The sequence below is a fragment of the Hemiscyllium ocellatum genome, chromosome 18 (genome assembly GCF_020745735.1).
Source record: "Hemiscyllium ocellatum isolate sHemOce1 chromosome 18, sHemOce1.pat.X.cur, whole genome shotgun sequence".
NCBI classification, from domain to species: Eukaryota; Metazoa; Chordata; class Chondrichthyes; order Orectolobiformes; family Hemiscylliidae; genus Hemiscyllium; species Hemiscyllium ocellatum.
This window is the reverse complement of record NC_083418.1, coordinates 50,170,838-50,189,752: the sequence shown is the minus strand read 5'-3', so window position 1 is coordinate 50,189,752 and position 18,915 is coordinate 50,170,838. Positions and strand designations below refer to the sequence as shown.

General features: G+C 42.1%; 1 protein-coding gene across 1 annotated transcript in view; it reads right to left on the bottom strand.

Annotated features, from left to right (window-relative positions):
* LOC132824302 (uncharacterized oxidoreductase YjmC-like) overlaps positions 1 to 5,293 on the bottom strand; it is a 30,983-nt gene extending 25,690 nt beyond the window's left edge. Inside the window, exons 1-3 of the mRNA XM_060838647.1 lie at positions 5,220 to 5,293; positions 4,445 to 4,593; positions 3,424 to 3,612 (exon numbers count right to left, since the gene is read on the bottom strand). Coding sequence (XP_060694630.1) covers positions 3,424 to 3,612; positions 4,445 to 4,593; positions 5,220 to 5,227 — 346 coding nt within the window. The 5' untranslated portion in view covers positions 5,228 to 5,293. The remainder of the gene's footprint in view (positions 1 to 3,423; positions 3,613 to 4,444; positions 4,594 to 5,219) is intronic.
* Between the last annotated feature and the right edge of the window lie 13,622 nt (positions 5,294 to 18,915).

Below are 18,915 nucleotides of genomic sequence, written 5' to 3'. Positions count from 1 at the left end.
TACTGATGGATGTCCTACCCCTTCTCAATGCTCTCATTGGAAAAGGGAATGATGAGACTTTACATCATTTTCCACCTGCACTTCTCTGCCATTCAATGTTGTGAAGGATGTAATCTGTCGCTATCATTCTGGATTCTGGATCAGATGAGGGTTGATCAATGCCTTGAGAACTATCTGGTCACCTGAAGCACATTATAATAACTTGCCTAATGTTATGGCTCTTGTGGTACAGTAGTAGTTTAACTATCTCAGAGCGAGGAGGCCTAGGTTTAAAGCCCACCTGCCCCAGAGGTGTGTCATAACATCTCTACACGGGATAATCAGAAAATATCTAATTTGCCAAGTGACACGCCTGAGGTTAGGCCTAATGTTGGTGGGATTCCTCACATGTTTCATGAGCCAAGTTTGCAAGGAATATCTCTTCTACAAATCAAAATTTGCTTTTCTGTCTGGTACAAAAGGCTTCTGGAACAGAACTGTAATGACCTCCTCTTGTATTTGCACAGCTACTGATGTATAAACATTCTGGATGCTGTAGCAGTGCTATGATAGCGATGTGAATATAGTTGATGGCATGTTGTACTGGGGCAATTCAACCAGAGTATCTGCTCATTCTGGCCACTGTCATCAGTAAAGACATTTGCATAATTATTAGCCCAGGCAAACAATCTTTTGATCAACCTTATTTATGACCCATCCACTAGGAAATCCTGGATATAAAGCCAGTACCAGGAAAGATATGGAGGTTGAAAGTGTTGAGAATAGGAGTCACCTTGACATCCACTGGCAAGGCCTGGACTCCTGGTCCAGCTGAGAGCAGGTCTTCCTCTCAGAGGCTGAGAAATCTTCCATCATTGGATATGACAAACAGTGGTGGCACACAGTGGCACCGTTATTCCAAGAGCTCAAGTAAGCTGACCATCTGTCTACATATCCTGTGACATGCATAATTCCTCCTATAAGCTCAGGCACTTTCCCCAAGCATCTCTGTCCTGGGCATAGCATTTTGTAGCATGTCATCACTGCCATGAATGGTGATAATCACCTCTTCTAATGTTCTGTTAAACACATCCATTCTGGTCATTTTGAAAATCACCAAGGTAGAAATTAGCTATATTGACACAAGCACTTCCTGCTAAACACTTACCAATGGAAACTGAGGGAGAAGCTGCCATAAATGAACTTTTATTCAGATTGGACAATAGAAATTTCAACATCCTGCACACTGATGCCCAGTATGGCTTCTGCCAGGGCCATTTAGCTTCTGACCTCATTACAGTCTTGGGTCAAACATGGACAAAACAGCTGAATTTCAGGGGTGAGATGAGAGTGACTGCTTTGACATTAAGGCCACAATTAACAGTGCATGTCATCAAGAAGCCCTAGCAAAGCTGGAATCGATGTGAATTGGGGAAAAACTGGAGTCATACCTGGCACATGGGAAGACTGTTGTGGTTGTTGGAGGTCACTTATGTCAGCTTCATGACATCTCTGCAGGAGTTCCTCAGGGTAGTGCCCTAGGCCCAATTATCTTCACTCTTAGTGACCTTTGCTTCATCATAAGGTCAGAAGTGGGGATGTTCCTTGTTGACTGCACAATGTTCAGCACTATTTGCAACTCCTCAGACAGTGAAGCAGTCCATATCCAAATGCAACACATCTGGATCATATCCAGGCTTGGGCTGACAAGTGGCAAGTAACATTCATGCCAAACAAATGCCAGTCATTGACCATCTCCAATAAAAAAACACAATCTAAGTACCACCACTTGACATTCAATGGCATTACAATCACTAAGTCCTCCATTATCAATGTCCTGGTGCTTATCATTGACCAGAAACTCAACTGGAATAGCCATATAAATACAGTGGCTACAACAGTATGCCAGAAACTAGGAATCTTGCAGCGAGTAACTCATTTCTGCCTCCCCAAAGCTTGTCCACCATCTACAAGGCATAAGTGAGGATTGTGATGGAACACTCTCCACTTGCCTGATGAGTGCAACTCCAACAATACTCAAGAAGCTTGACCTCTCCAGGACAAAGCAATTGTGGCACCGCATCCACAAAATTCACCACCGACACTCAGCTGCAGCAGTGTGTACCATCTACAAGATGCATTGCAAAAAAAATCACGATTACCATCTAGAAGTTCAAGGCAGCAGGTACACGGGAATACCATTCACTACAAATGCCCCTCCATGTCACTCAAGATCCTGTTTTGGAAATATATCACTGTTGCTTTCAGTGTCCCTGGGCCAAAGCCCTGGAATTTCCTCCTCTACGGCATTGTGGTTCTACCAATAGCATATGGACTGCAGCATATCAAGCAAGCTCATTCTCACCTTCTCAAGGGCAACTAGGGATGGACAATAAATGCTGGCCCAGCCACCAAATCTCACATCCCATGAGTGAATAAAAAAAATCCAGCCTTACCGCTATTCACTCTTCTCTTCATTTACCTAGCCAGTTTCCTGAAAGCATGAAACCGCAGGCTGAATAAGTTCAATGTGATGGAAGTCAAATTAAATGTAACCTGCATCTCAATAACTACATGTAAATATCCTCCAATATGCAATAATTAAATCCCTAAAGTCAGTGAGTAGGTTTTTAAACTGGAATTTTTAACTAGAATCCAATCGCACTTTGATTAACCCTTGAAATGGGCATGCTAGACACAGGTCTTCTGCCATAAGATGTGGTCTTTTCCAAAAAAATTAACCTACTTTTCTAATCAGCCTGCTAAGAGATGTAATTACACACTGCTGGAGCAGGTGGGACTTGAACCCAGGTTTCTTTGTTTAAGTGTAGGGACACTACCACTGCACAAGAGCTTCCAAACACACATTTTTCATAGCTCCATCCACTCCCAATGCAACTCTTCCTTGCCGTTAAGATTATTTTATGATTTTAAAGTGGAGATTGAGTTACACACAGCTGCTTAATCCACTTCATCCCATCCTAACTGACTGAGCACAATGGATTCAAAAGCTGGGATGTATGCAGTGACTATCTTATTGTCACCGTTACCTCCTACTTTTGGGGCTGAGACAACAATATTCCCAATATCTTGGAGTATTTTGTTGTTTTCTTTTGGAGGGGGGGTTTCCAATTAGTCTAGCGTTGTGGGTGGGGAGTGTTTGGAAAGCTGTTTCTCAATTCCTCCAGGATTGAGAGAGAAACATCTAAGATGAGTCTTTCACTGCCCCCAGTTTTGAATGTTCTTGCTCTCGCATGAATTATGCATCATTCCTTTTCTTTTTTTTAAACCCACTTTGCTACCAACTCATGTTAAGCAGTACTGAGATTACTTTGGGGGCTTTGTACTAACTGGCTTTGACACTCAGTTCCTTCAGTTCAAAGGGTAGAGATGGATTAATAGTTCACAGAGTTAATTCCTATTGGTCCTGATATTTGAACTCACCATAAGCTGTCACCCATCCGATTCCCACATCTTTGGCTTTTTTAATAGCCAGATCCATGCAAAAATTGCCTACCACAGGCCCTATCAGGTTATTGCCATTGACCAGTGCTGTAGCCACTGTTGACTTGTCAATTAAAGGTTCTCCATCCTTGGCACAGATTCCAGTCTTCAGGTCTTTCAAATATATATCTGCAATACAGACAGACCGAGTGTGAGGGTCATATCTCTAAACCCTACCCCGGCCATTATACTGACACAACCCTTACCTTCACACTGACATTACTCCAATCATAACCCAACCCATCTCTGACCTCAATACATCACACAAATTGATAGCGAGAATCATTACACAGACCTTAACGCTGATCTTAGTGGAAAAACTAACACCAACCCTAAACCTTTCCAATGCCGACCCTGAGATGCTTTAATAACTGATCATTTCTTTATTGGGAAGTTTGATCAATTGATCAATTGTTTGTGTTGAGGTGTGGGTTCATTGCTGACACTAGAATTGGTACCATAAGAGGTACTGCTTTCTGTATAAATTGAGCGTGGGTAGGGGTTGAAGATCAGAAGAGTAATTCAAAACAGATCCCAACCTTCCACCTGCTCTTTCAGGAAAACAGTGGCCAAGACACAGGAGCAAGTTACCCCAATGTAAGAGTCCCTGCTATTACACAGATCGTTCATTATTCAGAACTCCCATTCTCATACATCATTCCTCCCATATTCTGTTATCCTAGTTCCCCCTTCTCTCAGGTCTCCATTCTGATCTCCCAGATTCTCCCATTATCATCTTATAAATCCTGATCCACCCGGACATTTTCCTGCTGAGCTGACATCCCTAGGGCTGAATAACCACCTCTTGTTCCTCTATTCAATAAAACTGCTTTATAGCAAAAAGTACTTTTCAAAAAGTTTGATGTTTCTTTGGAAAGAGCTATTAAACTATTGAGATAATAAAAGAGAGTTGTGGGGAGTGGATTCAGTCCCACTGTTGTTTGACTGCAGATCCACACACCAAGCCTGTTGAGTCCATGGCTGTAATGCCCTCGATAATCTCCCTCTACCAAGACATCAGCCAATGCTGAGGCATGGCTGCTCTGGGCTCCCACTACTTTCGTGCAGCGTTCAATAAACTGATGCACGTCCGAGCGACTCACCAAGTACCTGAAACACATATTACAAATTCAACTTTGATACAGAAATTAAAGCATGAGCAGATTATGACATATTATCCACAAAAATGAACTGATTCAGCTCAGATACCCGGGGGCTGAGGACAGAGACTGAGGGGCTGAGGAAATGGGGGAATTAAGTGAAAACTGAGCAACAGGGACAAAGGCTGATGGACAGAGATTAAAGGGCAGAGATTTAAGAATTCAGGCTCTGAGGAACAAAGATTAAGGGACTGAGACTGAGGGACAGACACTGAAGAGCTGAACTGAGGACCTGAGGGGAATAATATGAGGGACAGACTTAGGGACTGGGACTAACAGAACAGATTCTAAGGGATTATGTGACTGAGGGCCAGGGCCTGAGAGAGTGAGGGAAGCAGACTGAGGGTCCAAGTGCATAGGCGTGCACTTGTATGTTGAGGGCCAACAAATAAGATTGTACATCCTTCATTAACACAACGTTCAAACAGAAGTAATAAATTCTTTTTTTAAACTCTCGTAAATAGAATTTTTCAAAATATCTCGCAGGAAGTGCTAGAGGTTGAGGGAAGAGGGTCTGGCGAGGTACAGGTTACTGGAGGACAGAGATACTTGGGATCTCTCTCTCTCTCTCTCTACCTGGCCATCTCCCGCCCGGTCACCCTGCCCCGGGCTCCCGCCTTCGGGGTGAGCGGGCTTCAGGGTGTCGGGGCCCCGGGTCTGGTGACTGTGGGGATCCGCGGCCGAGTGTCCACAGCGCGGGAGCGCCGCCTTCAACAACCAGGTTATAGCTGATATATACAATATATACATACAACATATATGATATATCACGTGCCCGATAAACACTATGTATAAGATTTATAATATATTTTACGTACACTATATATAAATGTTTGCAATATATATGTCTCTATTGATAATCCACTGCTCCAAAGATGATTCTTACATATAGTTGGGTCAAAGTGAAATGTTGGTGGTGTGTTCACAGATTGAAACATTTACAATATACAAAATACACTTGACATCTATAATATATGCTATACACACACTATATAACATAGGTATGTAACACAAAGCATAAACTGTACATATATACATTCTCTACGATATGTACAGTATACATTGTTTATAATTAAATAACGTGTACATCATATATGTTCCATAATTTGCAGTTACATAAAATACTGCCATATTAAAGAAGATGTAGACTATAATACAACCAAATAGGGGTGAGACAGTTTTATGAATGGAATATTATGTTTGATAAATTTAGCTCTTGGACGGTACAACAAAAATAGTAAACATACAAAATATGATTTGGAATATGAGTGGGTCACTCGACTCCTTGAACTAGGTCTACAATAGATCATAGCTGATCCGAATACTCCACATTCTGTACCCCCGTTACTTTTGACTGCCTTGCTTATTAAGAATTCATCCATTTCTGCCTTAAAAGAAGCAGACTTGGCTTCCATTCCCTTTGAGGAAGAGAATTCCAAAGAGTCATTGAGTCATACAGCATAGAAACAGACCCTTCGGCCACAGAAACAGTTCTTCTTGTCTCTGTCTTAAGTGAGTGACCACTTATTTGTAAAACATGACCCCCATTTCATATAATAATGTGAGCGTGGATAAGGAGGGAAATGGAAAAATGCATTAGATTATGATGCTCATTTAAGAAGTTGGTGCAGGCACGATGGGCCAAATGGCCTCCTTTTGCACTGTAACAATTCTGTGATCTTTGAAAAGGAGCCAGGAGATGCAGTGTGTTTGGATTTCCAATTGGCATTTTGTGACACTTTAAAGTCCAGCAAATCAGAACACATGGTAATAAAGGCAAAGTGTTGGGGACATTGTTGGCCTTCAATATGAGGAGATTGGAGTATAAAAGAAAAGATGTTTTGATACAACTTTACAGAATGTAAAGGATTTCATACAGATTTGATCTCTTAATTTAAGGAAGGATATACATACATTGAGTTTGAGTCCGAGGAGGTTCATGAGGTTGATTTCTGGAATGGATTGGCTTATGAGGAATTGTTGAATAAATTGTCCCAATATTTGTTAGAGTTTAGAAGAATGAAAGATGCTGCATTTATTGAAGCAATGACACCGAAGCAATGGTGATATATTTCCAAATCAGGTTAGTGGGTGACTTAGAGGGGACTTTACAGGTGGTGATGCTCTCATATAGTAGCTATCTTCATCCTTCCAGGTGGTAGACGGTCATGGGTTTGGAAGATCTTGCCTATTTCTACAGTGCACATTGGAGATAGTACACAGTGTTGTTACTGAGCATTGCAAGTTGGGGAGTGAATGTTTGTGGTGCCAGTCAAGTGGACTGCTTTGTTCTGCTTGATGTTAAGCTTCTTGTGTATTGTTAGAGCTACATTCATCCAGGAAAGTGGGAGTTTTCATCACACTCCTGACTTATGTCTTCTGGCTGAGGAATAGACTTTTGAAAATCATGAGATGAGTTTCTTATCGCAGGATTCCTAGCCTCTGATCTGCTGTTGTAGCCAGAGAATTTAAATGGCTAGTCCAGTTATCTTTCTGATCAATGGTTAACCCCAGGATGTTGATGGTGGGGGATTCAGCAATCGTAATGCTGTTGAGTGTCAAGGTGCAATGGTTAGATTCTCTCTTATGGATATGGTCATTGCCTGCCATTTATGTTGTGCAAATGTAAGCCATGAACAGGTCTTCCATTTCATGGAACATGGCGCAAATGAATTCCAAACATTTGTCTGACCTGTGCTAAGACAAGGGTCCTCACAGAAGGGATAAGTGGACTTTATAGAAGATCCTTAAATAGTGAAGAGTGCGAAAGGCTTGTGTTATCACAATGGTAGAACTGACCAGTTGTAGATTAGAAAGAGAGGAAAATATCAAAGAGCAAAAAAGAATATAAATAGGGAACTGTACAAGGTGTTGGTGAGACCATATCAGAATACTGTGAGCAATTTTGGTCCCTTATTTAAGAAAAAGTACAATTTCATTGGAGGCAGTTCAGAAAAGATTTGCTAGATTATCTCTGGAATGGAGGGATTGTCTTATAAGCAAAGGCTAAACAGATTGAGATTCTACTTACTGGAGTTTAGAAGAGTGAGAGGCGATCTCATTGAAACTTGTAGAATTCTTAACGGGTTTGTCAGGGTAAATGCCTAGGTTGTTTCCCCCCATGGGAGAGGAGAGGACCTGAGAGCATGGTGTTAGAAAAAGGGTGCCTATTTAAGACTGAAATGAGGAGGAATTTCTTTTCCCAGAGGATTGTGACTCTTTGAAAATAGTTGCCACAGGAAACTGTGAGGGCAGAGTCCTTGTGTAGATAGATAGATTCTTGCTCAGGGAAATTAAGGATTAAGGGGAAAAGGTAAGAAAATGGAGGTGAGGAATGTCAGGTCAACCATGATCCTATTGAATGGTGGATCAGGCTGGTGCGGTTGAATGGCCTTCTCCAGTTCCTGCTTCTTATGATTTTATGGTCTTATGGAATTACAAACTGAAATGATAAATGTTTGAAGGGGGAAAAAAAGGAGGACTATTTAGTAAAAACCAAATGGGTGAGACTAATTGAATGGGTCAATCAAACAGCCAGCACAGACATAATGAACTGATGTTCTCCTTTGTACTGTATTATTCTTTGATTAAAATGATGATATAATAGTCATTACTGAGACCTGGACATGAGTTGGATATGAATGGGTGTTTAATATTGCACTGTATCCAAGTTAGATATTTTGCTTTGTTCATAAGGGGACTGTTTATTGCTATTGCCTATATGCAGAAGGTAGGCACACAACAGATTATTATCAGAAATGAAAGAGCATTAAATTGGAAGAGAGGTTATGAAAGTTTCCAGAATGTGTAATGGGATAGAGTGTATAGAAAGGGTCAGGAATCTAACTTCAGGCACAGCAGATAAGGGGACTACTATGAGAAGAGATTAGTCAACATAGGACTGAAGGTATTGCATGCAGTGTATGAAAAAGATAAATGAGCTTGTAGCACAGATTGGAATTCGTAGAAATGATGTTGTAGGTATCCCAGAGACATGTCTGCAAGGGTATCCTGAAGAAGGGCTCATGCCCGAAACGTCAACTCTCCTGCGCCTTGGATGCTGCCTGACCTGCTGTGCTTTTCCAGCAACACATTTTCAGCTGCAAGGGTATCAGACCTAGGATCAAAATATCCAAGGGTACACATCCTATTGAAAGGATAGATAGATGGGCAGAGGGGATGAGGTTGTCTTGTTAGTTAAAATTAAACTAAATTAAAACAAGAAGTGATAAAAGTTGTAAGCTTAGAATCTGTATAGGTAGTGTTGAGGAACCACATGGCGTGAGAGTTGTGTACTGGCCCAGTAACATTATCAGGGTGTGGAGCAGAAAATAAAGCAAGAAATAAAAAAAAGTCTGTAAGAAAGATACTGTTACAATTATCATGGTGGACTTAAATATGAAATGGACTGGGAAACCAGGTTGGTAGCAGATCCCAAGAAAAGGAATTTGTAGAATGTCCACGAGACTTTTTTTTGGAGCTGTTTATGGTAGAGCCCATTAAGTAATAGGTAATTCTGGATTTGTTGATATATAATGAAGCTGAATTGATTAGGATGCTTAAGGGGAAAGGACCTCTAGGGAACAGTGACCATAATATGATAGAATTCACATGTGCAGTTTGAGAGGGAGAGGCTGAAGTTAGATGTAATGGTATTACAATTGAATGAAGGTCACTACAAAGACTTGGGGGAGGACAGGATACTGTGCAGAAATTCACCAAAGATCCTTGGACAGTGCATTCCAATCCACAACTACTTCTGTCTAGAAGGACAATGGCTGCAATTATATGGGAACACCACCACTTGCAAATTTCCCTTCAATCACTCACCATCCTGACTTGCAACCATATTGCCATTCCTTCACTGCTGCTGCCGCAGAATCCTGAAATTCCTTTCCTCAGGGAACCTGTCTATATCAGGTAGATTGCAGCGGTTCAGGATGGCAGCTCACCACCATCTTCTCAAGGGCAACTAGGGATGAGCAATAAATGCTAGCACAATGCCCACTTCCCATGATTGAATAAAAAAAGGTAAATCAGAGTATTTTCAAGATAGTTTGAACTCAGAAACATGGAGAGATTTAAGTTTGAAATACTTACATCATTAAATGATAGTCGACAACCGTCATGAACACAGCCTCTATTTCTAAGGTGCTGAACACAAAAATCAGGAAACTCCTTTTTGATCATGTAAAGTTGGCCAGATCCCATTTGATGAACTGTGTTCTGTCTGGGCACTGCACCTCAGGAAGGATGTACTGACATTTAAAGGCGTAAGTGCAGATTTCTCATGGGTTTAAGACTAAAGAAGCCAGCTACATAGACTAGGCTATCCTCCCTGAGCTGGATGACTGAGGTAATTTGATATTTAACATTTTTAAAAGATTTAATGGAGTAAATCAGAAAAAGTCATGGAGGAAAGGCAGAAGCAAGCATCTTCTTAAAATTAGAGGTACATCAATCAGGAAGCACTATATCCACACAAAGGATGGTGGACATCTGGAACACTCTCCCCTAATATGGGATATAGATGCTTCAGATAGGACAGGGAGGGAAGTAAAAGGGGGTGGGGTGGGGTGGAGTTGCATTGCTGATCAAGGACGATATCACGGCTGTGCTAAAGGAGTACACTGTGGACATCTTGGGTAGTGAGGCATTATGGGTGGAGCTGAGAAATAAGACGGGTGCAGTCAGACTGTTGGGGCTGTATTACAGGCCTTTCAACAGTGCGTGTGAGGTAGAAGAACAAATGGTTAACCAGATTGTGGAAAGATGTGGAGGCAATAGGGTAGTGGTGTTGGGAGATTTTAATTTTCCCAATGTTGACTGGGATACACTTAATGTCAGAGGTCTGGATTGGGTAGAATTTGTAAGAAGCAACCAGGGGAGTTTTCTAGAGCAATATGTCAATAGTCCGATGAGGGAAGGGGCCATATTGGACCTGGTACTGGGGAACGAGCCAGGACAGGTGGTAGAAGTTGCAGTGGGGGATTTCTTTGGGAACAGTGACCATAATTCTGTAAGTTTTAGAATACTCGTAGATAAAGAAGAGAGTGGACTGGGAAGAGTACAAAACTGGGCCAAGGCCAATTATATCAAATTAGGCAGGAGCTTAGAAATGTGGACTGGACACAGCTATTTGAAGGGAAGTCCACATTTGAGATGTGGGAGGCTTTCAAAGATAGATTAAAGATAGTGCAGGATAGGCATGTCCCATTGAAGGCAAAGGATAGGAAGGGCAAGATTCGTGAACCGTGGATGACAGGAGAAATTGTACGACTAGCCAAGAGGAAAAGGGAAGCACACATAAAGTCTAGGCAGCTGAGAACAGAAGGGGCCCTGGAAGAATATCGGAAGAGTAGGACAAGTCTTAAACGAGGAATCAAGCGGGCTGAAAAGGATCACGACATAGCTTTAGCGAGCAGAATTAAGGAGAATCCCAAAATAACTTTATTCTTATATAAGAAGCAAGCGGATAACTAGAGAAAGGATTGGTCTACTAAAGGATAACAAAGGAAGGCTGAGTGTCGAACCTGAGAGAATGGATGAGATTCTGAATGATTACTTTGCATCAGTGTTCACTGAGGAGAGGAACATGATGAATGTTGAGATTAGAGATAGAAGTTTGATTAGTCTGGATCATGTTGACATAAGTAGGGAAGATGTGTTGGGTACGCTAGAGATTATTAAGGTGGACAAGTACTCAGGACTGGATGGGATCTATCCCAGGTTGCTGAGGGAGGCGAGAGAGGAAATACCTTTGTGGCATCCTTAAATACAGGTGAGGTGCCGGAGGGCTGGAGTGTTGTCCCCCTGTACAAGAAGGATAGAAGGGATATTCCGGGTAACTACAAACCAGTGAGCCTGACGTTAGTGGTGGGAAAGTTCCTGGAGAAGGTACTGAGAGATAGGATCTATTTATATTTAGAAAAGAATGGGCTTATTAGTGATAGGCAACATTGTTTTGTACGGGGGAGATCATGCCTTACCAACTTAATAGAGTTCTTTGGGGAAGTGACCAAGTTGATAGATGAAGGAAGGGCCGTTGATGTCATATACATGGACTTTAGTAAGGCGTTTGATAAGGTTCCCCATGGTAGACTAATGGACAAAGTGAAGTCACATGGTGTGCAGGGTGTTCTAACCAGGTGGATAAAGAACTGGTTGAGCATCAGGAGACAGAGAGTAATAGTTGAAGGGAGTTTCTCGAAATGGAGAAAGGTGACCAGTGGTGTCCCACAGGGGTCAGTGTTGGGGCCACTGTTGTTTGTAATATACCTAAATTATCTGGAAGAGGGCACTGTTGGTATTATCAGCAAGTTTGCAGATGACACAAAGATTGGTGGAGTAGCAGAAAGCATAAGGACTGTCAGAGAATATAGGAGGATATAGATAGACTGGAGAGTTGGGCGGAAAAGTGGCAGATGGTTTTCAATCCAGACAAATATGAGGTGATGCATTTAAGCAAGTCTAATTCTAGAGCGAATTGTACAATGAACGGAAGAGCCTTGGGAAAAGTTGATGGGCAGAGAGATCTAGGAGTGCAGGTCCATTGTACCCTGAAGGTTGCTGCACAGGTGGATAGAGTGGTCAAGAAGGCATATAATATGGTTGCCTTCATTGGACAGGGTATTGAGTATCAGAGCTGGCAAGTCATGTTTAAATTGTACAAGGCATTGGTTTGGCCGCATTTAGAATACTATGTACAGTTCTGGTTGTCACATTACCAAAAGGATGTGGACGCTTTGGAGAGGGTGCAGAGAAGGTTTACGAGGATGTTGCCTGGTATGGAAGGTGCTAGCTATGAAGAAAGGTTGAGTAGGTTAGGTTTATTTTCCTTATTTAAAAAGGAGATTGAGGGAGGACCTGATTGAGGTTTACAAAATCATGAAGGGTATAGACAGGGTGGATAGAGACAAGCTTTTTCCCAGAGTGAAGGATTCAATAACGAGAGGTCACGCTGTCAAGGTAGGGGTGGAAAGTTGAAGGGGGATACATGCGGCAAGTGCTTCACATAGAGGGTGGTGGGCATTTGGAATACGTTGCCAGCAGAGGTGGTAGAGGCAGGCACGGTACGTCTGGACAAATGCATGAGTAGGTGGGGAGCAGAGGGATACAGATGTTTAGGAATTGACCGATAGGTTTAGACATTACATTTTGATTGGCTCAGGCTTGGAGGGCCGAAGGGCCAGTTCCTGGGCTGTAAATTTTCTTTGTTCTTTGTTAATACATGCTGAGGTTGGAAGTTAATTAAAAATTTCAAAATCAAAATGGATGGATCTTTGTTATGCAACAGCATTCACTGATATGGCGCAAGAACAGGGAGTGGTTTAATTGAATCGTGGAACAGGTTTGAGGGTGAATATGTGAGACATCTTTACTTAACTATGTTAGAAAAGCAATAAATCGCAAAGGTTTTCTCTTGTTATATTCAAACTATGGATTTATTGTTGCTTATCCAATTTATATGGCATGCTCCAGTTAAACTGTGTCCAGCACTATTTCCCAAATGATGATTCAAAACTGACTTTAATAACATTTAATATCTCACACTTATCTTGCCCTTGCCCTTGCTCTCACTGTTTGAGTATCTTAATATTCAACTCTGTCTCATCCCACTCACACGCATTCCCTGCACAGTTTGTTATTTCAGCCAGTCTTATCTGATCACCTTTGCCCTGGACAGGACTTCTGTACATGGGCAATTGTCAGAGTCTGATGGCCACAGTCACAATTTGAGCTGTTACTTATGTTCCACATCGACTCTCGTCACTCCTCAAGTGACTGATTGTTATCCTGATTTTCAGTGGAAGGTTGAGATCTATGACTTCACCACTTGCGCACCATTGAGCAGTGTGTCAAGTGCGTGGTGCGTTGTTAAGTAGGGACCATGGGATATCAGATGAGTGTCTTTTTTTGAGGTCCTGTATCAATGAGAGCACTTGGTTTGTTGGCAGTGGTTAGTTTTCTTTGAGGAGGATGTTTTCCCTGCTCCATAACTCCTCTCTCATTGACAAGCTTTTGGATTTTTTTGTTCACTCACAGGATGTCAGCAAGTTTAACCTGTCGGTCACCTCAGGTGAGGTTACTGGACCTCAAAAAATAGACACTCATTTGATATTCCATGGTCCCTACTTAACAACACGCCACACTCTTTACACACCAATCATCTCTCTGTATATGGGAACAGCCCTATGGTTCCCTGGGAGTATCATGACTTTACCAAATTGTCGTCCACAACTGGATATGGCAAAACAATGGATCAAATTTATTAGTTGTGGAATTGCTTTTCACTGTCTATCAATTGTTGCAAATAATGTTTGGCAAGCAAATAGTCCTGTGTTGTAGCTTCGCAAGGGTGTCATCTCGTTTTTAGATTTGCATTGAATCAGTGCCAAAAAGAAGCCGCAGCAGTAACACCCACATGTCAAAACTAGGCTTACAGTCATCTCATTCTATTCAGTTAGCAACCTTCAAAAAAAGGCTTTCTTCAGATAAAAGCTGTTCTGGGACAGCTTACCCAGAGGCGTGGCTGGCACTAGAACACAAATCACCGACACTATAGCCAGATGTTTTCAGGGTGCATAGCTTTTATTGTGATGCTCAGTGTGACGTTACCATGGCTCTAAGAGGCGTACTTTGTTTTGGGTTTTTTAGTGAAGAAAGATTGAGACAGAGGAATCAAACAGGCGAAAGTGAGGACTGCAGATGCTGGAGATTAGAGTCGAGAGTGCGGTGCTGGAAAAGCACAGTAGGTCACGAGGCATCCAAGGAGCAGGAGAGTCGATGTTTTGGGCAAAAGCCCTTAATCAAGCAGTTTGCTCAAAGCCAATAAAGTAAACAACTTGTAAGGCCTTGGGGTTTTTTTTAAAAAGTTGGAACAATAGAAACAGCCTAAATGGGAGGGCTCAAGTTCCCACAGAACCAGGAGCTTTAGTTTTAGCTTTCTGCCATTGCTAGGGTCTTGAAGCTAGATGTGGAAGCTCTTATTCCTCTCTCTGTTACAGCTAAAAGCTGGGGTTCTCTTCCTGCTGCTAGAATTGCATGTGAAACAATCTGTTTTACTGAATTTGCTTCTGTGAAGAAGATGTTACTATAGTGATACAGTTAGTTACTAGGGGTGTAGGTTTGCTCGCTGAGCTGTAGGTTTGATATCCAGACATTTCGTTACCTGGCTAGGTAACATCATCAGTGGCAACCTCCAAGTGAAGCGAAGCTGTTGTCTCCTGCTTTCAATTTATATCTTTCTCGTGGATGGGGTTCCTGGGGTTTGTGGTGATGTCATTTCCTGTAGGTTTTCTGAGGGGTTGATAGATTGCATCTAGATCCATGTGTTTGTTTATGGCATTGTGGTTGGAGTGCCAGGCCTCTAGGAATTCTCTGGTATGCCTTTGCTTAGCCTGTCCCAGGATAAATGTGTTGTCCCAGTCGAAATGGTGGCTTTTTTCATCCGTGTGTAGGGCTACGAGGGAGAGAGGGTCGTGTCTTTTTGTGGCTAACTGGTGTTCGTGTATCCTGGTGGCTAACTTTCTGCCAGTTTGTCCTATGTAGTGTTTGTGGCAGTCCTTGCATGGAATTTTGTAGATGACGTTGGTTTTGTCCATGGGTTGTCCATGGGTCGTCCATGGGTCTTTTAAGTTTGTTAGTTTTTGTTTGAGTGTGTTGGTGGGTTTGTGTGCTACTAGGATTCCGAGGGGTCTTAGTAGTCTGGCTGTCATTTCTGAAACTTCTTTGATGTATGGTAAGATGGTTAGGGTTTCTGGCTGTGTTTGGTCTGCCAATGAATAGATCCCTCCTTTCTCTCAGTTTTTTGGCTGGACATTGCTGTTCTCAACTGAATGTGATGCACCTTAAGAGCTCTGTGGATTCTCTTGGTTGTTTATAGATTATTGTTTTAAATTATTGGCTGACTGGGTTGAATATGGAGGTATCAATAGGAAATAGATGACCAGTAGAAACAAATTCTGGCATAGTGTTTCACACAGTCTAACCACAAAATAGGAATCACAACCTGAAAACAAGCTCATGGAATCCCTACAGTGTGGAAGCAGGCCATTTGGCCCATTGAGTTCGTATCAACCCACCCATACCCCATGGCTAGCTCACCTAGCCTGTAGATCCCTGGACACTTTACGTGACCAATCCAGCTAACTTGCACATCTTTGGACTGAACGAGGAAACTGGAGCATCCAGAGGAAACCCACACAGATGCAGGGAAAATGTACAAGCTCCACTTAGACATCGCCCAAAGGTTGGATTGAACCCAGGCCCTGGCACTGTGAGGCAGCAGTGCTAACCACTGAGCCACCATGCCATTCCTTGTCTTACATGCTGATATAATCCCTTGAGAATCAACCAAAATTATAATTACTATACTATACAATAATTGCTGCAGTGTTTAACTTTTAACTTTGTTCTTACTTTCTACCCTGTTCTTAAGATTCTGTACCAGGTATTTGTACCTAAGATGATGCCTGTGTGCTGCATAATATACTTTTCACGTACTTTTGTAATTGAGTACACATGGCAATAAAATCAAATCAAAATGAATAGTTTCAAACTTAATTGGGATATTAGAAATTTAATGTGATTATAAGTTCTTTGCTGTTATTTTGCAAATGACACAATGATTGTAAAATTTAAAAGCACAGAGGATGGGTATTTGGCCCATTGCTCCCATGAAAGTCTTTGAAAGCCCGCGTCTCTTGCTTTTTGTCTACAATCCTGAAACTGTTTTGAAGCAACTGAAGCTTATAAAAACATAAACAGATAATGCTGGAAATTTGCAGCACGTTCAGGCTTATCCACAGAAAATAGATACCGCCATAGAGTGGAATGTTTCTGGTCCTAAGGACATTAACCTGCAGAGTTACTTTGTCTCTCTACAAATGCTGCCTCACATGCTGAGTATTCCAAACATTCTGTGCTTTAATTCAGCTTTGTTACTGGCTCACTTCACTTTGAAAATATACCAACACTGTCACTATGGAGGGTTCTTTCACCTCAGTGTTGGACAGAGGAGCTGCTTTGAGCAAAAACCCAATTTTCACCTGCAAGCAATTTAATAACTTTGTTTTAAGATGTTAAACCTACCTCATGATGATCTCTTGATCTGTGTGTGATAACCGCCAATGGGTTTAATTAATGAAGTTGCAATCTCTGAGCAAGCCTCTAATTATCCAATCATGACTTGAATCCTTGCTGATACCATGTGATGTGTTGCTAAGGGGACAACATATTCCTTAAGATTTAAAACTCATGGTCTACCCAAAACACCAATGTCAAGAATTGACTTGAAACCTATCCTGCAGCTTCCACCTGTTTGAAAATAAAATTAACAACAGCATAGGTTGAACATCAAAATGTAATTTGCATGTTACAAAATTTCAGTCAAGCTTGGAGTTACTCTTTTAGTTTGAAGAGCCCCCGAAGTCATTGGGGCGTGGTGGGAGAAGGAGGACAGAGTTCAGGATGATTCACTGAAAATGTTATCGAAGCAACAAGAAAGTAAGAGCATGCGAGGAGAGAGAAGAGATTAAAAGGGAGCACAAGAAATTGGGAGAGTGAAAAATTGAGTGTGGAACTTGGGGAGAGAGAGAGAGCTGGAAGAGAGGGTGGGAGAGAGAATGACAAATTGGGAAACAAGATCAAAGAAGTGGGCAAAAAACTGGGAACCGGAGAGTAGTTAGAGAGAAAGAACCTAACTATAGAATAATTCCTAAAATAAAGCAAAAGAAAGATTACCAAAAACATAAATTGTATGAGTGATACACAGTCACCATATGATGAAGGATCCTTCTCGTGTATGTTGCGCACTCCCCTGTACAATGCTCTATCATCACTGGCCAGAGTATTGATTACAGGAGTTGGGAGGTCATGTTTTGGTTGTACAGGATTTTGGTCCGGGCACTTTTGGAATTTTGTGTGCTATTTTGGTCTCCTCCCTATTGGAAGGATGTTGTGAAATTTGAAAGGATTCAGAAAGGATTTACAAGGATGTTGCCAGGGTTTGAATATTTGAGCTATAAGGAGAGGCTGAATAGGCTGGGGCTGTTTTCCCTGGACCGTTGGAGGCTGAGTGGTGACCTTATAGAGGTTTGTAAAATCATGGATAGGGTAAATAGACAAGATCTTTTCCCTGGGATGGGGGAGTCCAGAACTAGAGCGCATAGGTTTAGGATGAGAGAGGCAAGAGTTTAAAGGGGACCTAAGGATCAACGTTTTCATACAGAGGGTGGTGCATGTGTGGACTGAGCTGCCAGATGAAGTGGTAGATGCTGGTACAATTACAACATTTAAGACGCATCTGGCTGGGTACATAAATAGGAAGGATTTGGAGGGAAAAGGGCCAAGTGCTGGCAAATGGGACTAGATTTATTTGCGATATCTGATCAGCATGGATGAGTTGGACTGAAGGGTCTGTTTCCATGTTGTATATCTCTCTATGACTGAGCCAGCCTGTGTTTACAGAAGTGAAATCAGCTTTCCTCTGAGCAGCCAACACACGCACGCACAAATGAGAGAAATGACTTTCAATATTGTGAGATTTTGTGATGGCAACTCCACTGACCGCACACTCTTACCCACAGACGACTCCAAGAGCAGATTACTTGGATCCTGATGAAGGGCTTATGCCCGAAACGTCGAATTTCCTGTTCCTTGGATGCTGCCTAACCTGCTGTGCTTTAACCAGCAACACATTTTCAGCTGTGATCTCCAGCATCTGCAGACCTCATTTTTTACCCCTCAAAGATCAGCAAGGCAGCCTTTGTGTGGAGCCACAGAAAATGGGGGGGCATACTTACTGAGTTTTTTGCATCAGTATTTCCTGTGGAAAAGGACATGGAAGATACAGAATGTAGGGAAATAGGTGGTGACATTTTGAAAAATGTCCATATTACAGAGGAGGAAGTGCTGGATGTCTTGAAACGCATAAAACTGGATAAATCCCCAAGACCTGGTCAGGTGTTACATAAAACTCTGTGGGAAGCTAGGGAAGTGATTGCTGGGTCTCTTGCTGACATATTTGTATCATCGATAGTCACAGGTGAGGTGCTGGAAGACTGGAGGTTGGCTAAGATGGTGCCACTGTTTAAGAAAGGTGGTAAGGACAAGCCAGGCAACAACAGACCAGTGAGCCTGACATCAGTGGTGGGCAAGTTGTTGGAGGGAATCCTGAGGGACAGGATTATGTGTATTTGGAAAAGCAAGGACTGACTAGGGATAGTCAACGTGCCTTTGCATGGGAAATCATGTCTCACAAAGTTGATTC